Below are 23,614 nucleotides of genomic sequence, written 5' to 3'. Positions count from 1 at the left end.
GTCAACTCTTTGAGTGATTATGCAGAAAGTCTGAAGTTAATAAGTCATCTCCTTCTCTGTTAGGCCATGAACTTAACAATCACCTCTCATATAAGATCAGACCACATTTTAAGAGTAATTAATTCAGAAAACCAGGTAATTCCAAAGGGTTCGCAAACATTTTTTTTTGCAACTGTATATCATAACAAGTTTGGTATGAAGTTGTAAAGTGATATTGAAATGAGTTACAGAAAATACATAGAAATATAATCCACCTCCTTTCTTTTTAGGAAGTTATACAGTTACCACTGGATTTTGTGAGACAACTGGCATTGAAGATCCAACCAGAAAGGCCGGGTATGATAGAAATTAAATAATACTGCTTTATATTGAAAACCCAGTGGTGCTGAGTAGTTATTACTTTTGTTTTTAAAATCATTAGTGTCTTGTATGTGCAGTGCTGGAAATCTCCTGTTTTTTAATTACATTATCAGAATTGGTTATATGGAGTTTTGTGATGATTGCTATAGGGCACCCCATTCTATTCCTTGTCTCTGTAGGGTCTGCTTCTGTCTGGTTTAGTTGCTATACATGTGAGCTGTGACAGTAGTATAGCAGTAACTTTGGCTCGCAGGAATCCCCATGACAGCTCAGTTTATTAAAAGAAGTGACCCATGACATGAAGCCAGTGGAGCATTGTGAAGACTGGAGATCTCAACTCTTTAAGTCCTGCCTGCCAGACCTGCTGTCTATCAAAGTCTTTCCTGATGTTGGACAGAGATTTATGTCTATTAGATCTGAATCCATATCCAGGTCCATTAGTATTGATATTGGTTTATTATTATTACACGTACGAAGATAAAGTGAAAAGCTTGTTTCATATTCTGTTCATTCAATCAAGTTATAACACAGTACACTGAACTAGAATTGGGTAAAATAATAACAATGCAGTATAACGTTGAGGACCTTTTCTATAGTTGGCTTTATTTTGCTAGCTATTTTGATCTGCTATTGTTATCCATTATTAATTGTTTTTCATTTCCTGTCTGAAGGCTTAAATTTTTTGACAACAGAAGATAGAAATTTTGGTAAATAAACACATGAGTATTGAAGAAACTACTTTCAATAAGATTTCTATCGGGTTCAAGAGAGATTTCCAGGATACATTTGATATACAGAGCCTTGAAAAGTATTCAGCCCCCAAGAATATTTTCACATTTTACCGTCTCATTTTCTAAACTTAAAATATATTGAAATAGGACTTTTGAGCTAATCTACAAAACATTGTGCATGATGTAAAATTAAAAATAAAAATTCCAAAATCTGTCAGCAATTTACTAAAAATTAAAACTAAAATTGTGAGGCAGAACAAGTATTCATCCCTTTTCCTAACTTTCTTTGGGTTCGGCACTGTATATTACTTTACGAACTTGCCCAATTTGTTCATGTAGAAAATTGGAGGATCACCTGAATAAATACCCCCTCTCTCTGTAATGTCTAACAGAATGTTAGATTTTCAACAGACCAAACCAAAATGAAGACAAAAACAGCATTCAAGGCAAGTCAGGGAAATGATAATAGGGAAACACAAATCTGGGGAAGGGTACACCATCTCAAAGGCACTGAATATACCTTGGAACTCATTGCAGTCTATTGTGAAAAAGTGGAAGAAAGATGAAACCACAGCCACACTGTCCAGGTCAGGCTGCCCTTCTAAACTTAGTCGCCAGAGAAGAATGACATGTAAGTAAGGCTATTGTGACACCAACAGTCACCCTGAGTGAGTGTTAAAAGTCAGTGGCTGCAACTGGAGATAATGTTCATTGTTCCACAATCTTTAAGGCTTTGCACAAATCAGAATCAGGTTTATTATCACTGGCATGTGATGTGAAATTTGTTAACATAGCAGCAGCAGTTCAATGCAATACATAATCTAGCAGAGAGAAAAAAATAAATAAAATTAAACATAATAAAGAAACAAGTAAATCAATTACGTGTATTGAATAGATTTTAAAATGTGCAAAAACAGAATATTTAAAAGGAGTGAGGTAGTGTCCAAAGTTTCAATGTCCATTAGGAATCGGATGGCAGATGGGAAAAAGCTGTTCCTGAATCACTGAGTGTGTGCCTTCAGGCTTCTGTATCTCCTACCTGATGGTAACAGTGAGAAAAGGGCATGCCCTGGGTACTGGAGGTATTTAATAATGGATGCTGCCTTTCTGAGACACCACTCCCTAAATACGTCCTGGGTACTTTATAGGCTAGTGCCCAAGATGAAGATTTACAACCTTCCGCAGCTTCTTTTGGTCCTGTGCAGTAGCCCCTCCATACCAGACAGTGATGCAGCCTGTCAGAGTGCTCTCCACTGTACAAGTATAGAAGTTTTTGAGTGTATTTGTTGACATGCTAAATCTCTTAGAACTCCTAATAAAGTATAACTGTTGTCTTGCCTTCTTTATGACTATGTCAATATGTTGGGACCAGGTTAGATCCTCAGAGATCTTGACACCCAGGAACTTGAAGCTGCTCACTCTCTCCACTCCTGATCCCTCTGTGAGGATTGGTATGTGTTCCTCCATCTTATCCTTCCTGAGGTCCAGAATCAATATCTACTGATGTTGAGTGCCTGGTTGTTGCTGCAGCACCACTCCACTAGTTGGCATATCTCACTCCTGTACACCCTCTCGTCACCACCTGAAATTCTACCAACAATGGTTGTATCATCAGCAAATTTGTAGATGGTGTTTGAGCTATGCCTAGCCACACAGTCATGTGTATATAGAGAGTAGAGCAGTGGGCTAAGCACACACCCCTGAGGTGCACCAGTGTTGATTGTCAGCGAAGAGGATAAGTTATCACCAATCTGCACAGACTGTGGTCTTCTGGTTAGGAAGTTGAGGATCCAATTACAGAGGGAGGTACAAAGGCCCAGGTTCTGCAACTTCTCAATCAGGATTGTGGGAATAATGGTATTAAATGCTGAGCTATAGTCGATGAACCAGCATCCTGACATAGGTGTTTGTGTTGTCTGGGTGGTATTAATGGGAGAGTGGCAAGGAAGAAGCCACTCTTCCTTATAGCCACATTTTTAAAAATGCATATCGTTGTTAATAAAGACTTTGCAAAGTGTCACTTAGAAGATACTGTAAGGATGTGGAAGAAGGTCTTGTGGTCAGATGAGATTAAAGTGGAGCATTTTGGCCTCAACACTAAATAGCATCTGTGGTGTAAATCAAATACTTTGCATCAGCCAGGTAACACCATCCCTATTGTCAAGTTTGGAGGTTGTGTCATGCTATGGGGTTGCTTTTAAGCAGCAGGAACTGAAAATCTGGTGAGGATTCATGGGGAGATGAACGCTACTCAATGCAGTGAGATCTTGGATTAAAACCTGCTAGCCTCTGCCAGAAACCAGAAACTGGGGAGGGAGTTCATCTTTCAGCAGCACAATGACACAAAGCACACTGCTAGAGCAACTATGGTGCAGCTTCAGATGAAGAAAATTGATGTCCTAGAGTGGCCCAGTCAGAGTCCTGACCTTAACCTGATCAAGCATCACTGGCAAGACCTCTTGATTGCTCTCCACATCCACCGATTCCTCCTTGCAAAGTTTGCTCATTGTGCTGTGGAAAGCTGACTTGTCCTTAAAGACTACTGGCTGTAATGGCTGTGTGAGGTGGTTCATCTGAGCAAAGGGGGAAGAATACTTTTGAGCTGCTGACATTTCAGTTTTTAAATTATTAGCTTTTCATGCTTTACAATTTTCCGTTTATGAACTCGACTGAGCAAAAAGGAGCATGTGATGCACAAATAAAAATTCTCAGTTAAATTGATCAAAATCCCTAGTTGTAGTACTCACTTATGTGAACAAAGGGTTGAGGATTGTAAACTCTTACTTAGGCACTGTAATTCCACGTGATGGTCCTTGAAATAAATGCAATAGAATTGGTGGCAACTTGATGGCGTGAACTAGAAACAGCATGAAAGGTGGCAAGCAGAGTATTAAGATAAAGACTGAATACTGGCAGAATGTTTCCTGTGGTTCTTGTAAAGATTTGTACTGGAACCTTGGTTTTTAAAAATTATATTTATCGATGATTTGCATAAAGCATTACTTTTGGAGACAATATATATGGTGCAGTTGAGAGGGAAGCTAGGAGGAAATATAGGTAGATTAATTAAGTGGTCCAAACATTCCTAGTGGCCATTGTGAGTAATTGAGATATTACTAACTTTGACAAGAAAGATACATTTGTAATTTATTCTAATTAGTCAGAAGTGAAGGCATATGGGTGTCCATGTATAACAAAAAAGCAAGTGCACAAATGCATAGGAGTAAATAGAAAATGTGGTACAAATCCAGATCATTCTAACTTGATTTCTTTATACAAGGTAAAACTTCTTTTTTTGTGAATTTCCTATTGGTAAATCAGTATCTTTGTAACAGCATGGTTTTGGACAACCACACTAGTGAATGTACTTGGGTACGTGCAGTAAAATAATTTCATAATCTTAAAGTCCCCATTTAGGTCTTTGCCATCTGTGTACTGGAGAATAGAGCATCTTCCTAACTTGCTTCCTAATACTCATGACAAACATGTAAATGTGTTCATATAATTTCTGGTGCTAATATCCTAAATGGAGACCAGAATACATCAAACTTTGTGTGGTTCACATGGGTTCTCTGCTAAACTTAATGAACTGCTGATTTGGGTCAATAAAGGAGAGGCAACTTAGATTGCTAAGGACTTAGTTAAATGGATTTTAAATATTTGGAGGTAACTGAGTGTAGACTTTAGAAGCTTGGATATAAAATGCTATATATTAGACTTTTTAATAAAAATAAGCGCAAAGCAGGATGCTGCTGTAAAATTAGTTTAAGCATGAAAAGCACCTGTAGTTGATCTACTTATTAAGCCTGGAAAAAGAGACACTGCAGTTGTTCACAGCTCAGATCTTGTGCATTGATTTGAAGGCAAAAAAGAATGTTTTTGAAAATGCAAGGTGATGTGAAATACTGAAATGCAGTAAACTTTCAGTTAGTAATAGACAAGCTCTAAGAATGGTTGGACAGACAAATTAAATTAAATGAGCATAAGTGAGGTTCCTTTTTGTAGGAGAAATGAGAAGAGATGAAATGTGCTTTTAGTCTGTGAGGGTTGGTCGGTACCATCTGAGGGGAATAATGCTCATAGTGATTTTTGGCAAGGTATACATCTCTAGAGTTAGAAAATATGTGATAGCATTGCACCAGTGGTAGCTGTATGTGTGCTATCATGCATTTTATAACATTACCCTAAAATAAGCATTTCTGAAAAGTGGCCAATATAAAGTACAACATATATACACCCTATCTTCATTATATGCGTCTTCATAGTTACGCGAGGAACCTATTTCTACCAACTTCTCCTTATATGCGTCCAAAGCTCACAGTTATGCGAGGAACGCTGCTTTCCTGCCAGTACAGGTCACTTGCACACACCTCACAATGTCACTTCCGCCAGTCTCGTATTGGTTTTGACAACATGTGGATGTGTGATCTGGCACTCTTAAACTTTTGTTGTTTTTACCTACGGTGCAGTGATTTTGTGCTTGAAATATTTAACTATGCCTCCTAAGCATCCGATGTCAAGTCCTGGGCCATCAACCACTTTGACACTTGAAAAAAATGTTGGAAATTATAAGCAGGGTGACGTCAGGTGAAGGTAACACAGCTCTGGGACGCTACTTCGGCCTGGGTGAGTCCACATTCAGAAACATAAAGAAAAATGCTGAGAAAATAAAAAGTGCAGTAATTGATTCATCACAAGTTACCAAAGTGCGTAACCTGATTATGACAAAAATGGTTGAGTTTGTACATTGAGCATGAATCAAAGAAAAAAAACCCACTTAATTCCGATCATCTTCGTGTGAAACCTTTGGAAATTTATGGTCGCCTTTGTTCAGAGGCTAGTGAGGAAGTGTCAAGTGATATTGTTAGCTTTAATGCAAGTAGGGGATGGTTTTCTAAGTTTGTTCATCGTTACAGGCTTCACAACTGAGCTGTGCGTGGTGAGCAAGCTAGTGCTGACCATGAAGCTGCTGAACGCTACCCTGTGCAGTTGCGGGCTATGATAGCTGGGTTAGGCATCACACCAAAGCAGGTGTTTAATGCAGACGAGATCGGGCTTTTTTGGAAGCGTATGCCGAAACGCACTTATGAAAATATGGATGAAAAAACTGCGTCAGGTTTCAAGGCAGCAAAGGATAGATTAACTTTGCTTATGTGTTCCATTGCCGAAAGAGACTGTAAGATGAAGCCTCTCTTAGTTTACCATTCACTGAACCCCCCATGCTTTTAAGGGTTTGAGTAAGAATATGCTTCCTGTCCACTGGGCAACTAACAAAAAGCATGGGTCACTGGTCAAATCTTTGAAGATTGGTTTGCTAATCATTTTGCTGTTGAGGCTGAACACTACTACCAGGTACAGAATCTTGCCTTTAAAGTTCTTTTGTTGCTTGAGGATGCGCCAGCCCATCCTAAACTTTTGGACAGCATTCATCCTAACATAACAGTGTGTTTCCTGCTGCCTAACACAACATCGCTGATTCAACCACTCGACCAAGGTGTGATATCCACATACAAGGTGTATTTTTTACGGCGAACTATCTCTCAGATGCTTGTAAGCAACAGACGATTTTGAAAATCCCGCAAGTTTACCAAAGGTGAGGGAATGGTGGAAGTCCTTCAACATCAGACATGCCATCAACAACATTGATGAATCCTGGAAAGAGGTCAGGTCTTCCACTCTCAATGGAGCATGGAAATCAATTTGGGTAGAGTGTGTGCACACCCTCAAAGGGGTTTCCTGCCTTCACTGCAGCTGTCCAGGATTGTGTGGCCCTGAGCCGTAAAATTGGTGGGGAAGGATTCACAGATCTCGAGACTGCTGATGTGGTAGAACTCCGGGTTCTCACGATGAAGAATTAAGTGTGGATGACCTTCTGAGTTTTAACTCAGACTGAAGGTGATAACGATGAAGAGGAAAGTGTCGAGTTGCAGGTGAAGGATTTTACGGTGGAGCAACTGGCAGAATTTTTTAAGGTTGCGGAACACTTGGCACAAATGGCGATGGATATGGACCCAAGTTTAGAACGGAGTCAGCATTTCAGTCATTCCCTGCAGTTAAGCCTTCTTCCCTACAAGCAAATTTATGCTGAAAAACAAATTGCTGCCAAGCAAACAACCCTCACCACTTTCTTCAAACCGGTGTCATCTCCTGCTGCCGGCAGTACTCAAGAGTTCTGTGAGTCTTCCTTCACCCCTTGCTGGCCTTGATGACCCTGACAACACACAACCGTCCACCTCATCCATGTAAAGCTGCCCGACACCACAACAACCACTCATCTCCCAGAGCCAACACACCTGCCACTGTTGGTGCGTACTATACACCCTAGTATGTTAACTTTCTATGATTTATTATGGTGAATATTACCTTAAATTGATTAAACATAATACTGTGGCGACCCACTTCCTAGCGCACTCGAACTGGCTCACAAATAGCCAGCGTGCAGGCACAAAGGCTAGGTCCGCAACAAAGGGAAAAAGCCTGTGGGGGGTTTGTGAGTACGTGTCCCTTAGAGCATCCGCGCCCGGGGAGGGCGGGATGAGGGAGGCTTTAAAGCAAGGCTGTGAAGTTCGAATAAAATCATCTTTAATTGCAGTTTACTGACTCCGTGTCGTTATTTTAGCGCTGCGTGTAGCACACCGCTACAATACGAACATTGCCTTGTGGTACTGCTTCTGTGTCATATTGGTATGAAAAAGTGAATAAATTACAAATAAAACATATTTAGGAAGCCCTCCAGAACACATACCTATTTTCTCCATTTAAATAATTATACACATTATGCGTTTTCACATTGTATCGACTGCGAGGAGCATATCCCCCGCATATAACGAGGAGAGGGTGTATTCAGCCTAGTGGTATTTTGTTATCAGTGATCCCTCTCAACATTGAAATTTGTCATAATGACAGCTGAGTTCAAGCACTTTTCATCAAATGTTATTATAAAATTCTACATTGAAAACTATGTTATTGGTGGCACTTGCAGTACAGTGCCCAATTTCAGTAGAGTAAATCATTTCATTTTTAGAAAAATACTAGACAACTGGGTGACCCGTTGGGGCACCCTTTGAGAGAACGGTAGTGCAGTCTGATGTGATGTGCTTTGGAAATTAAAGAAGAAAATCTCAGTTTATTAAAGAATAAAGACGCGTAGCAAGACAAATATAGCACCTCATCTGCTTTTCTTGCAACAGAACTAATAAGAATGTTTTAAGAAGCTTTTTAATAATTCTTTCTTTAAAAAATAATGACCATTTACTTATCCAAATAGAACCACCAAGACTGTTTCTGTATTTTTTTTTGTAATTTATTTTTTTATTGAAGTTCATCATCAAACAAACATTTCCATAAGATGTATTTCAGACATTGTACATATAATCATATATATCACAAATCTCCACAAAGCATTTATCTGAGGTATACACTCATAGAAAAGAGTGGAAAGAAAAAACAAGCAAAAGCAGATTCCTTGATTTGTGAGAATAAAATCAGGCCTATGAGGCATTATGTAGTTAAACCATTTTTCCCAGTATGAATCAAATTGTTCCAAATTGGATAAAATTCTCTTACGTTTGATTGGATTTAGTAGCCCGTTGACATTAAAAGAAATGAATTTTACCTTGTCCTTAGCCATCTGTATTTATCTGTCAATGTACCATTGAAATTAGAATAAAACTTAATCAATCTACTCCCTGAACAAATAAGAACCAAGAAATGCAAATAATAACAAAAATGTCAACGAACATGTGATTCCAAGGCTGAGGTCTCTAGTAGATGACCCTGCATTGAGCTAGAGGAAATGTCTAGCTGTGGGGGATAACCCCTCCTACTTGTGAGTTGAGGGCCCCCAATGCAATATTCATAAAAGTCAGTGAACAATTCCATTACACAGAAAAGATTTCCTTGTGTACTCCTCATGTGTGTATATGTGTGTGTGTATATATGTGTGTGTGTGATATATATATATATATATATATATGTATATATATGTGTGTGTGTATATATATATATATATATATATATATATATATATATATATATATATATATGTATATGTATATATAGTATATATGTGTGTGTATACACACACACACACATTCCCATTTTGGTGGGGAAAAAGGAGTAAGTGAGAGAATAAAGAATAACAACTAAGTAATATAAAATCCACATTATAATAAGTATTTCTCGAGATAGGTATATCACCGTGTACTTTTGCTTCCGTTTAGCTTCTCAACATTTTTAAAGTTAGCCAAACCTTATGGCTCTTCTGAAGGGGGTGAGGACTGTCTTTGGGGAAACTCCCGGTCTCTTCCTGATATATTTCTCTCGGCCTCCTCCCGTCTCCTGCCTTCTCAATTCTCGCACTATTTCCCAAGCGGAGCGGGATAATTCCTCAGTCAGGCTTTCCCTTGTTTTGGTGACGCTAACGGGCAACTCTCTGGCCTTCATGTCTGTAGTCGCTTCTTCCACTGTCTGGTACAACCGCGTCCTGTTGTCATAAAACACTCGAAGTTTAGCAGGGTACGTAGTTTGAAATCTAATCTTGTTATGCTTTAGTACTCGCTTTACTTCAGAGTATTCTTTGCGTTTCTGCAGGACTGCGGGGGTGGGGGTAATCTTGATCGAAATATATTTATTTATCGTCTAAAACACTCTCTCCTTACCCCAAGCCCTTTGTAGAATCTGCGCCTTGGTGCTGTACCGCAGGAATTTAATTATTATTGAGCGTGGCTTTCTATCCTGGGTAGGTTTCGGAATGAACGCGCGGTGGCTCTCTTGACTTCCAGCTCCATAACCAAGGGAAGATCCAGCAGTAACTTTTCGACAAACTCCGTCATAGACGAGCCCTCCGTTCCTTCGGGAATGTTGTAGATTCTGATATTTTTCCACCGTGATCTTCCCTCCAGGTCAAGCAGTTTACCTTCTTGGTGATGTATTATTTTTAATTTGTTTTGCTCAGTATCCGTTCCACGTTTTGAACGCGACCTTTCACCTTTTCAATTTGAGTTTCTGCCACCGCTATTTTTTGATTAACGCTGGCGAGCTCTGCCTTAATATCACGGAGCTGCTGCTTTATATCTTTCTGGACCTCCATTATTTCTTTCAGGATTTCGAAGATATTCGCCACTTTGTCTGAGCGAGGCCCAGCAGCCGCCTCGCTCGCACGCGGTCGGGTTGGAGAGTCGGACGCAGGCTCCGCAGTGTCGCTTTTTTTATTTCCGTTCTTTTTCCCCATTCTTGCCCCTCTTTTCAGTTCAAATATTTTTCGAAAAATATTATATTTGATGGGATAATGGGGCTTAATACGCGTTTTTCCGGAGGAGCTTATGACTTAAGCTGCCATTCTCGACGATGACGTCCCTGTTTCTGTATATTTTTAAAAGTGATTTTCAGTAATTTACACCATAATTAAAATATTCTTATATTTAAAAATTAATAATTTACATTGTCAGTAGAATGCTTTCCATAATAACCCTTTCTTATTAGTATTTATTACAATGCATTTAGTTATTGTCATTAAATATACCGAGCAACTTCTTTGAAGCATAATTTTTTTTGTGATTTATTTTTTATTGAAGTTTATCATCAAACAAACATTTCCATAAGATGTATTTCAGATACTGTACACATATATAATCATATTTGTCACAAATCTCCACATAATAATTATCTGGGGTATACACTTATAGAAAGGAGAGGGGAGAAAGAACAATCGAAATAAGAAAACTATGTACAAAGTAGGGAGTGATCTTTTTTTAACAACATATTGACTTGTGAGAATAAAATCAGGCCTATGAGGCATTATGTAGTTAAACCATTTTTCCCAGTATGAATCAAATTGTTCCAACTTATGATTAACAGATGCTGTTATCTTCTCCATTTTGTAAATGTTCATGGTAATTTCCATCCATGTATTTAAAGTTGGGCTCTCCTGTGATAACCATTTCCTGGTAAGGGCCTTTTTACCAGCCACCAGCGGTATATTCATTAAATATTTATCTCTTTTCAACCATTCTTGAGGTATATACCCAAAATATATGGTCTTACTCTCTAAGGGTATTTCACATATAAAGATGTCTTGTAGGGTATTATGTATCCCACTCCAATAGTCTTTGATAATGGGGGCATTCCCAGAAAATATGATAGTGGTTTTCATTTTGATTTCCACAACTTCTCCAGCAAACAGGGATGTTACTATCATAATGGGATTTCTGAGAGGATGTAATGTTACGTATTCGGGCAACAATAATATAGATGAGTTAGGCAAGGGGTTTTATAACGAATAACACGTTTATTAAACACTGATAACAAACCCCCTTCAAAAGTAAACAAACCCAAACAATGGTCCGAGCTCAGCTGCTGGCAGCTGGTCAGACAGTTCTTAATAGCTTTGCAGTCTCAAACAGTCTTTAAAGTAGTATTGAAAAAAAACAGTTCTCCAAAGCGAATTGCCGAATGAAAACAGTTCAAAGAATGATATGCCGACAGTTCAAAAGCTCACGGTACTTTTAAAAGGAGAGACTTTTTAAAGCGATGTAAATTCTCTTCCACGTCGATGTCCTTCGATTCCCAGCGTCGAACTCCCACGTCGAATTTTATTAAATATAACAACTTAAAGTGACTGACCTCTCTTCCACACTATTCTCAAACCCTTTCTGGTCATCCCAGGGGTCAACAGCGAGAATAGTCAACGAAATCCTTCCGAATGAGGATCAAACAAGGTCGAAGTCAATCCATCGAAAATCGATTTTTCTCGATCTCCATTTTCCAAACTTCTCTTCACTCTCCATCAGCAAAGAAACCGTTGGCTCTGACCTTTTAAACTTTAGGCATTATATAAAACTTCATTTTTTAACTAAACTGCGTCATCCCTTAAAATCACGCAGTAACATGAAGTCATCTTGGCAAATCCAGCCACGAACTGCCCCACCTGACAGGGTGGGTCTTCCTTTTATACCCTGTAGAAAAAACCTGTCACATGACCTCTACTGGCGGGAAAATGACATCACTCCACCATTACCTCATGTCCAGTATAACTTCAACCCCAGTCACGTGACAAGGGTACCACTGTCACGTGTCACGGGTACGTAACACCTCCCTCCAAAAAAAACATTTTTGGTCTATCAAGAACAAAAATTTTTAACAATTACTTACAAGAAAAAAACCCAAAAAAAAACAAAGGTATAAATTATATAACATACACAATATACAATACAGTAGGAGTGTTACAATAAAAAAAACCACTCCAAAAAAAAAACATTGTACATTCAACATCGAGATAGACAATCAGCAACCACATTATCTTTACCTTTAATATGAGTTATCACAATATTGTACTCTTGTAACATCAAACTCCAATTTAACAATCTTCTGTTTTTGTTTTTCATCTTACTCAGAAAAACTAACGGATTATGATCAGTGTAAACAATAAGTGGTTTTTGAGTTGTACCAACATATACCTCAAAATATTCCAAAGCTAAAACAAGAGATAACAATTCTTTCTCTATTGTTGAATAGTTTCTTTGATGCTTATTAAATTTCTTAGAAAAGTAAGCTACTGGATGATCAACCTCATCACCCTCATTCCTTTGCATCAATACTGCTCCCGCAGCTTCATCACTAGCATCCACAGCTAATGAAAAAGGTTTTTCAAAGTCAGGTGCCTTAAGCACAGGTTGTTGACATATCATTGTTTTCAATTTTTCAAATGCTTTCTGACAAAACACTGTCCATACAAACTTTACATTCTTCTGCAGAAGATTAGTTAATGGAAGGGCAACATTAGCAAAATTCTTACAAAAGTTTCGATAATATCCTACCATTCCCAAAAACCTTCTGAGAGTTTTTTTCCCCGTTGGAGTGGGAATTTCCAAAATTGCCTGAACTTTTGCCTGAACAGGAGCTACCTTACCTTGACCCACAACATAACCAAGGTAAGTCACAGTAGCATGTCCAAATTCACTCTTGGCTAAATTAATAGTCAAGTTAGCTTTTGAAAGCTTTTCAAACAATTTCTCCACCGCAATAATGTGTGCTTCCCAAGTATCATTTCCTGTCACTAAATCATCAATATAAGCATCAGTATCTTTCAATCCCTGAATCACAGAATTAATCATCCTCTGAAAAGTACCTGGCGCATTCTTCATCCCAAATGGAAGAACATTATACTCATATAACCCAGATGGAGTTACAAATGCAGAAATCTCTCTACCTCTGTCCGTTAATGGAACACACCAATACCCTTTCAATAAATCAATCTTTGTAAGGAACTTTGCTTTTCCAACCTTATCTACACAATCATCTACTCTAGGAATTGGATATGCATCTGTTTTCGTTACAGCATTCACCTTCCTATAGTCCGTACAAAACCTAATACTACCATCAGGTTTTGGCACCATAACACATGGCGAACTCCAATTCGAGTTAGAATGTCTAATAATATCATTCTCTAACATGTATTCAATTTCCTTCTCAGCAAGTTCACATTTTTCCATGTTCATCCTATATGGATGTTGTTTAATAGGTTTGGCATCTCCAACATCTACATCATGTGAAGCTATAGTAGTCCTTCTCGGAACATCTGGAAACAAATCCTTATACTTAAAAATCAATTCCTTCATCTGTTGTTTCTGCTCTAGCTGTAAATGTGCTAATTTCTCATCCAATTTTTCCAAAATAGTCGAATTAGGTAACCTAACAGAAACAATGTTAAATTTAGAATGAAAGTCAGATGAATCATCTATCATGTTCCCAGTTAAATCCAACTCATTCTCACTAACCACAACAGTCACAGTATCAGATTGTTTCTCAAAATATGGTTTAATCATATTTATGTGGCAAAGTTGTGTTGACCTTCTACGATCTGGAGTTTTTATTACATAATCCACATCATTAACTCTAGACACAATTTCATAAGGTCCATGAAATCTAGCTTGTAAAGGATTTGTCTGCACTGGGAAAAGAACCAACACCTTATCTCCAGGCTTAAACATCCTCATCCTAGCTTCCTTATCATACCAAGTCTTCATTTTCTCCTGAGCCAACTTTAAATTTTCCTTGGCTAAGCTACAAGCTTTATGTAACCTGTCCTTAAATTTCAAAACATAGTCCAACAAATTAGTATGCACTTCCTTACTAATCCACTGTTCCTTCAATAAAGCTAAAGGTCCTCTAACTCTATGTCCAAACACAAGTTCAAATGGACTAAAACCTAAAGATTCCTGTACCGATTCCCTTACTGCAAATAAAAGTAAGTTTATACTCTCATCCCAGTCACTTTCATTCTCCACACAATATGTCCTAATCATATTCTTGAGAGTAGAATGAAACCTCTCCAAAGCACCTTGCGATTCTGGATGGTATGCAGACGAAGTAATTTGCTTAGCTCCCAATTTATAAACTATCTGTTGAAACAATCCAGACATAAAATTACTACCTTGATCAGTTTGTATTTCCTTAGGCAATCCAAAATAAGTAAAGAATTTTATAAGAGCCTTCGTCACAGTTTTAGCTTTTATATTCCTAAGTGGTACTGCCTCTGGAAACCTAGACGAAGTACACATGATAGTCAACAAATACTGATAACCAGTTTTTGTCTTTGGTAATGGACCAACACAATCTACAATAACTTTAGAAAACGGTTCACCAAATGCTGGAATAGGTTGTAATGGAGCTACTGGTGTAACCTGATTTGGTTTACCCACAATTTGACAAGTATGGCACGTCTTACAAAACATCGCCACATCTTTTCTTAAACCAGGCCAGTAAAAATGTTTTAAAACCTTGTCCACAGTTTTCCTTACCCCTTGATGTCCACCTAAAGGCACACTATGAGCTAAAGTCAAAATCTCATTCCGATAAACTTTAGGAACAACCACCTGATAAACAACATTCCATTCCTCACTTGCAGGAATTGTAGGCGACCTCCACTTCCTCATCAACACTCCTTTTTCCAAATAATATCCTACTGACACCTTCTCAATTTCACTACCTAGTAAAGCTTGTTCCCTTAATTTTACAATCTCAGGATCTCTATTCTGCTCTGCTATCATCTCCTTCCGAGACAAAGATAAATCTTCATAGTCAGACTTACTCCCAGAATCTTGTTCAAACAACGAAGGTAAGAAAGTTTCTGACACATCCTCAAAACTCAAATCCTGAGTTGAACAGTCATGAGTAACAACCTCATTCTGCACATCAATTTTTTTAGCCATAGCTCTAGTCACAACACAAGAAAAATCTGTGTTAGAATTCACCTCTGGTTCCTCTGATTCCATTGTCAAATGCACTTCAGGAAAAACTTGTCCACCTGCCAAATCATTACCTAACAATAAAGAAATACCCCTCACAGGTAAGCTATGCTGTAATCCTACCTTAACAAATCCTGTAACTAACCCTGACTTTAAATTTACTTCATGTAAACGTACAGGCATAAAATCACTTCCAACACCTCTTATGTAATTTACCTCACCAGTATCACTCTCTTCATTAAACTTCAACACACTATCTAACATCAGTGATTGAGAAGCTCCAGTATCCCTAAGAATCTTTATTGGCACCAGAGTAGATCCTTCTTTCAAGGATACAAACCCTTCAGTTATAAAATGATCATATCCCTTTCTAACTTTGTCAGACTCTAACAAATCCTCATTTGTGTTTACCAAACCCTGTAACTTTACAGGTGCTTCAGTATGTTGCACACAAGCATCCGGAACTGCTTCCTTCTCTTTCTTTTTCAATTTGAAACAGTTAGCTATTACATGGCCAGGCTTCTTACAATAGTTACAAATAAGACCAAACTGTCTTTCCTTCACAGGTTTTCCTTCCTCCTTACCTCTCTCATTAATCTCTAATTTAATTTCTGATTTACCTTGAGTCTCCATATTATTTTTCCTCTTAAAAATTCTACCCTGAGGAAATTTATTCTTATGGATTAAAACATACTCATCAGCTAATCTAGCACAGTCCTGCAATTTATCAGTATCCCTCTCATTTAAGTAGGTCCTTACTTCAACAGGAATGCTTCTTTTAAATTCCTCCATCAAAATCAGCTCTCTCAATGTCTCATAGTCCTCATTTACATTTTTAGAAGAAACCCATCTCTCAAAACACATAGCTTTATCATAGGCAAATTCCACATAAGTCTTTTCCACAGACTTTTTCAAACTCCTGAATCTTTCCCTGTACGCTTCTGGGACCAATTCATACGATTTAAGAATATTTTCTTTCACAATATCATAATCTAATGCTTGCGCAGCAGTTAAAGCTGTGTAAACGTGTCGTGCCTTGCCTTTGATTACACTCTGTAATAACACTGACCATTTATCTTTCGGCCACTCTGACATCCGAGCAATAGTTTCAAAATGTTGAAAATATCTCTCCACTTCTGTTTCACTAAATGGAGGGACCAATTTAATTTCTTGGCTAGCAACAAACGGTTTTTTAGAATTAGCAGACTGTTCTACAGACCTTAATTTAGCCATTGCATATTCAAAATCTCTTTGCTTTTGCTCAATTTCCAATTTACACCTTTCTAACATCATTTGTTCAATTTGCAACTGCATCTCCAGATTACTTATTGGAAACGATTCTAAAATCGATTCTTCAAAATGACCCGAAGCCACAAAATGTGATGCGATCTTTCTCTGTATTACAGCTTTTGACGTAGTTGGCAAGATCCCTTTAAGATGCAACCGATTAGCAAGTTCAGAGACTTCAATTTTTTTCGCCTTCGCTAACAAATCCGCGACTGGCGAATCCAGAAACTCATCAATATTCATCGTTGCCGAATACCACTCACAAGCCAATCAAACAAAAAAACAACGAGCAATCCCCGTTACCAAAACACCGATTCAAAATTCAAAAAACTTTTTAAGCTCAAATAATTCAATCCCGGACGAGCCCCCATAATTATGTTACGTATTCGGGCAACAATAATATAGATGAGTTAGGCAAGGGGTTTTATAACGAATAACACGTTTATTAAACACTGATAACAAACCCCCTTCAAAAGTAAACAAACCCAAACAATGGTCCGAGCTCAGCTGCTGGCAGCTGGTCAGACAGTTCTTAATAGCTTTGCAGTCTCAAACAGTCTTTAAAGTAGTATTGAAAAAAAACAGTTCTCCAAAGCGAATTGCCGAATGAAAACAGTTCAAAGAATGATATGCCGACAGTTCAAAAGCTCACGGTACTTTTAAAAGGAGAGACTTTTTAAAGCGATGTAAATTCTCTTCCACGTCGATGTCCTTCGATTCCCAGCGTCGAACTCCCACGTCGAATTTTATTAAATATAACAACTTAAAGTGACTGACCTCTCTTCCACACTATTCTCAAACCCTTTCTGGTCATCCCAGGGGTCAACAGCGAGAATAGTCAACGAAATCCTTCCGAATGAGGATCAAACAAGGTCGAAGTCAATCCATCGAAAATCGATTTTTCTCGATCTCCATTTTCCAAACTTCTCTTCACTCTCCATCAGCAAAGAAACCGTTGGCTCTGACCTTTTAAACTTTAGGCATTATATAAAACTTCATTTTTTAACTAAACTGCGTCATCCCTTAAAATCACGCAGTAACATGAAGTCATCTTGGCAAATCCAGCCACGAACTGCCCCACCTGACAGGGTGGGTCTTCCTTTTATACCCTGTAGAAAAAACCTGTCACATGACCTCTACTGGCGGGAAAATGACATCACTCCACCATTACCTCATGTCCAGTATAACTTCAACCCCAGTCACGTGACAAGGGTACCACTGTCACGTGTCACGGGTACGTAACAGTAATAAAATATTTTATCAAGTTTTTCCATCCGAACTCCCTCCATTTCTGTGAACCGGTACACTTCCATTGATACCTCCATATTATTGTCCATTCTTCCTCAGGTATTATTATCCCTCCTTCCTTCCATTTTGTTTTACTGTATGAAGTCGAATGTGGTTTGATTTGACACGCTTGAAATGATTCTACTACCAGTGTCTGAATTATATGCTTTTCTAAATAGCTCTATCAGCCTTGGTTACATTTTTAACTGTCCTATTAACATACTGTCATATCTGTAAATACAGATAAAAGTCTTGTTTTTCTAATAAGTTTTTCTCTTTGAGCATTTCAAAACTGAACAGTGTTCCTTCTTTCATTATATTGCAAATAGCTATTATTCCTTTAGCTGTCCAGTCCTTAAATCTAGCATCCAGTTTATTCGGTGCAAAATCCGAGTCATGTGCACTCCATTTAAAAATTGCAATGTCTTTCTCTAGTTTTTATTCTTCTATAATAGTTTTCAGTATTTTAAGAGTCCATTTCACTCACGGGTTACCAACAGTATTTATGTAGGTTGTTATCAGCCAAAATTGCCTGTATGGGGATAGGAAGTATCCCCTCCTCAATGTTTTTCCATTGAGCGTCATATGATGGGTTACACCAGCATATCACAGCTCTCAACTGTGCTGCAAAATAATAATCTGTAAGAGAAAGTAGGCCCCATCCCCCCCTTTTTCTCGGCTAATTGCAAAGTTTTGAGATGAACTCTAGGCCTTTTACCTTGCCATATATATCTTGATAGCATCTTGTTCCATTCACTAAATTGATTTTGGTTCATCTCTATTGGTAGGGTCTGAAAGAGATATAATAGTCTGGGCAGTATATTCATTTTAATAGATTCAATCCTTGAACTGAGACTGAGAAAAGGAATTAGGTTCCATCTTGTTATATCTTCCTTAATTTTTTTATATACAGGCTGATAATTGCATTTTGATAATTTTGCCAAATCTTTTGGCATAATGATGCCCAAATATTTGACAGACTCTGTTTGCCATACCCAAGGATATCTACTTTCAATTTCTCTTGGTGGGCTATAGTTATATGAAAGTAAACATGAGGAAATCTGCAGATGCTGGAAATTCAAGCAACACACCAGCATTTTGTGTGTGCTGCTTATATGAAAGTAGTTGTGTTTTATCTATGTTGATCTTGTATCCTGATAATTGACCATATTGTTCAAAGGATTGCATCAATTTAGGTAAAGATTTGGTTGCCCTGGATAGATCAAAATGTCATCCGCGTAACAGGCCAATTTATGCTCTGTCCCTTTAATAGTAATTCCCCTGATATCTTCATTTTGTCTGATGTATTGAGCTAATGGTTCCAGATATAATGTGAAGAGTAGTGTTGACCATGCACAACCCTGTCTCGTGCCCCTTTCTAGGGTAAAACTATTTGATAAATATCCATTGATTATAATCCTAGCAGTAGGATTGTCATATAGTACCTGTATAGTTTTAATAATTGTGTCATGTAGACCAAATCTATGTAAAACTCTGTAAAGAAAATTCCAATTAATCAAATCAGATGCCTTTTCAGTATCCACGCTTAACACTATGAAGCATAATTATAACATGCGGTTTGACAGTGGAGTACAGAAACTGTTATGTACTATCATGTGTCTTCATTTCTGAGCCCTGCCACCCCTCAGATGAATAGGGACGATTGCTTGGAAGTGTTCTTAAAATAATGGCATTTTTCACCCAGTGTATAGTCAATAATTTTGCCTCCACCAGTACTGCTAATCCCCAACCTCCAACCCCCAACCTGAGATATACATTTGGCAATATGGTTATTTCTACATCTCAGCTTTGGCCACACTCAGCTGCCATATTTCTAAAGTGACAGTATGTCAGAAGTATTAAATTAGCTGTGAAGCAATAGAGAATGTTAAGAAATGCTACATAAGAGTTATTTGTTGTTCCTTTTATTATAGTATTTAATATATAATATATTTTGCCTTGCTCTTTCTCTGTTGAGGTATTGTTGACGAAAGCAGCCATTGTTGTCTTCAGCAACTCTCGCAATAATTACTCTTTGCTGCATAGTCTTGAGTTGTTCTTTCATTTTCTCTGTCTCTTCCTCTCTCCTCTTTCTCTGCCTGTTTTTGCCATTGTGGAGACGTGCAGCCCTTTCATCCTTCGTCTCTTCATCTCTTCTACCATTTATTCTTTCTGTCTGATCTTGGAGTCGCGTGGCCCTGGCCTGATCCGATTTTTTGTTCTCTCCTCCTTCTGTGCTTGTTGCTGTCATTTTGGAGACGTGCATGCCTCTCCTCCTCTGTCTCTTCTTCTTCCATCTTTTTTGTCCTGACTCTTTGATCCTGGAGTTGTGCAGCCCTGGCCTCATCTGATTATTGTTCTCCCCCCTCCTTGCTGCTTCCCGATGACGTTTGGCGTCATCTCTTGACCATAATGTCCCCCTTCTCTTTCCACGCGGCATAATTAGGCTGTCCATTTTTTTTTACCCTAATGCTTGATAGAAGATACAAAGCATTACCTAAGCCTCCAGGATGCTGATTTTTCTTGATGATGTGATTGGCACTCTCCTAAATGGACGTGATAGCCCTGCCCTTTTGCTGTGTTTGGTGTCGCTGCTGTGAGCATCGTGAGGCGTTGCTGAGGCTGGCCGTGTGCTTGCGTTGTGGTGTCGTGTCACGATTTCCATGAAAGGTGGAATCGGCTCTGAGCATCGTGAGGCATTGCTGTGTTGCATGCATGCGTTGTGGTGTCGTGTCACGATTTCCATGAAAGGTGGAATCGGCTCTGTGAGCATCGTGAGGCACTGCTGAGGCTGGCCGTGCGCATGCATCATGGTGTTGCATCACGGTTTCCATTAAAGCTTGTATCAGCTCAGGTTGTGGAAAGCGGGGCCTGTTGATTGACAAGTGAACAATTTTATATGAATGTGTAACCCTGAACTTTGCTTGCATTCTGTAAGTTAGCGCATTTTAAGTCAATTTAGTCAAAAAAGTGCTGCTGTGATGCACCGTTTGGGCTAATTGGAGGTCACAGACAAACAGAGCATGAGAATTTTAGTAGTATATAGGTAGATAGATTTGTCTGTTGTTTATTTTGGAAAAGTCAATAAAAACCCTAGGACACATATAATCACATGGATTTGTAGAGAATTTATTCAGGAATTCAAATAAGTAATCACTTTTTGTATATATTCAGTATTAACATCAGTACAGCAGAAAATGTTACCCCACCCCCAAAAAGGTAAAAAACCTAATCTTTGATAATCTGAATCTGCCCACACTGTCAACAGATTCAGTAAATACATTTGATGCTGATATAAGCCTAGGTGAGATCAAGAAGGTCATCTTTTCCCTCCCCAGTAATAAGGCAGTGGGTCTGGATGATTTTAGCATGAAATTCTTCAAAGTATTTGGTCCAAAATTGTCACCTCTGCTCTTATGAATGTTGACTCACTCCGGGGCAGCTTCCAGATTGCCACCTACTTTACATAAAGTCAATTTTTCTCTGATTCCGAAACTAGGTAGTGATCCCGAGGTGGTTTCATCATATCGCCCCATTTCGCTGTTGCCCATTGAAACCAAAATTCTCGGGAAATCCCTGGCCAATAGGTTAAAAGAATGCATTTGTTCTTTTATTCATCCAGATCAAACTGGCTTTATGCCAGGTAGATGTATGCATTTTAATCTGCATCGTCTTTTCAATATTTTATCTACGAAACATGCAGAAGAGACTGTAGTCATTTCATGAGCTGCGCAACATGCGTTTGACCAAGTAGAATGGCCATATATGTTGTTTGCAATTAAGAAGTTTGGATTTGGACCATCTTTCATTAAATGGATTGAGATAATTTATTCACACCCATCTGCTTCTAATATCACTAATCAGAATATTTCGTCCCCTTTTGTAATTCATCTTGAGACTCGTCAAGGCTGGTCCTTTCTCCCTTTTTGTTTGCAGTTATCATTGAGCCATTGGCTGTTAGCATCAGACAGGACCCTTTGATATCTCCCATTGATATGCATGGACATAAACATCACCTTTCGTTGTACGCTGACGATGTCCTTTTATGTATCTCCAGCCCACAAACATCAATACCCGCCCTTCTGACTCTAATTAATAATTTTGGTAGTTCCTCAGGTTTCTTTATTAATTGGGATAAGAGTGAACTAATGCCAGTCACTGCAGTGGTTCATACAGAGTACTTACAGTCTATTCCCTTTAAAATAACTTATGATAATTTTTCCCATCTTAGTGTGTTTATTACAAAAAACCCAGATGACCTTTTGCAAGTGAATTGGCGAAACAAAGTTGAGCAGATTAAATGCAATATTGACTTTTGGAAAACCCTTCCAATTTCTTTGGTGGGGAGGGTTAACACAATCAAGATGATTGTACTGCCATGATTTCTTCATCTTTTCCAGTCAATTCCATGTTTTATTCCTCTGTCATATTTTAAACAATTGGATTAAATTATTATGCCCTTCATTTGGAATTATAAAGCCATTAGAATTACTAACAAACACTTGTCAAAGCCCAAGGAAGCAGGTGCTTTTGCCCTTCTGGGCATTAAAATGTATTACTGGGCTTCCCACCTATCCATTCTTGCATGGTGGAAAAAAGGCCCACCCTCTACCTCAGGCTCGTGCCCAGCATGGTTACTCATAGAGCAAGTGCTTTGTAAGAAGACTTCCTTACCAGCTCTCCTTAATAGCCCCACTGCAGTTAATAAGTCACATTCAGTTTGCGTATAAGGAGAAGGTGGGAGTGGAGGATGCTATCACGTATTTGCTGCACAAATCACTCTCTCACCTAGAGGGGGTCAGTTGTGCTGTGAGGATTACATTCCTTGACTTCTCCAGTGCCTTTAACACCATCCAGCCCAAGATCTTAAGGCACAAACTAACGGAGATGGGAGTAGACTCTCACATGGTGGATTGGATAGTGGACTACTTGACAGATAGACCTCAGTATGTGCGGTTGGGAGACTGTAGGTCTGACACGGTGGTCAGCAGCACAGGGGCGCCGCAGGGAACCGTACTCTCTCCGGTCCTGTTCACCCTGTACACATCAGACTTCCAATATAACTCGGAGTCCTGCCATGTGCAGAAGTTCGCTGATGACACGGCCATAGTGGGGTGTGTCAGGAATGGACAGGAGGAGGAGTATAGGAAACTGATACAGGACTTTGTGATATGGTGCAACTCAAACTACCTGCGTCTCAATATCACCAAGACCAAGGAGATGGTGGTGGACTTTAGGAGATCTAGGCCTCTTATGGAGCCAGTGATCATTAATGGAGAATGTGTGGAGCAGGTTAAGACCTACAAGTATCTGGGAGTACAGTTAGACGAGAAGCTAGACTGGACTGCCAACACAGATGCCTTGTGCAGGAAGGCACAGAGTCGATTGTACTTCCTAAGAAGGTTGGCGTCATTCAATGTTTGTAGTGAGATGCTGAAGATGTTCTATAGGTCAGTTGTGGAGAGCGCCCTCTTCTTTGTGGTGGCGTGTTGGGGAGGAAGCATTAAGAAGAGGGACGCCTCACGTCTTGATAAGCTGGTAAGGAAGGCGGGCTCTGTCGTGGGCAAAGTACTGGAGAGTTTAACATCGGTAGCTGAGCGAAGGGCGCTGAGTAGGCTACGGTCAATTATGGATAACTCTGAACATCCTCTACATAGCACCATCCAGAGACAGAGAAGCAGTTTCAGCGACAGGTTACTATCG

The 23,614-nt window shown here is 38.9% G+C and overlaps 1 protein-coding gene across 1 annotated transcript in view; it reads left to right on the top strand.

Annotated features, from left to right (window-relative positions):
- The window catches only part of ippk (inositol 1,3,4,5,6-pentakisphosphate 2-kinase), a 125,785-nt gene that overhangs the window by 42,885 nt on the left and 59,286 nt on the right, over positions 1 to 23,614 (top strand). The window contains exon 4 of the mRNA XM_073072678.1: positions 270 to 336. Coding sequence (XP_072928779.1) covers positions 270 to 336 — 67 coding nt within the window. The remainder of the gene's footprint in view (positions 1 to 269; positions 337 to 23,614) is intronic.

Source organism: Hemitrygon akajei, chromosome 19 (genome assembly GCF_048418815.1).
Source record: "Hemitrygon akajei chromosome 19, sHemAka1.3, whole genome shotgun sequence".
Taxonomy (NCBI): domain Eukaryota; kingdom Metazoa; phylum Chordata; class Chondrichthyes; order Myliobatiformes; family Dasyatidae; genus Hemitrygon; species Hemitrygon akajei.
This window is presented reverse-complemented; position numbering and strand designations above follow the sequence as displayed.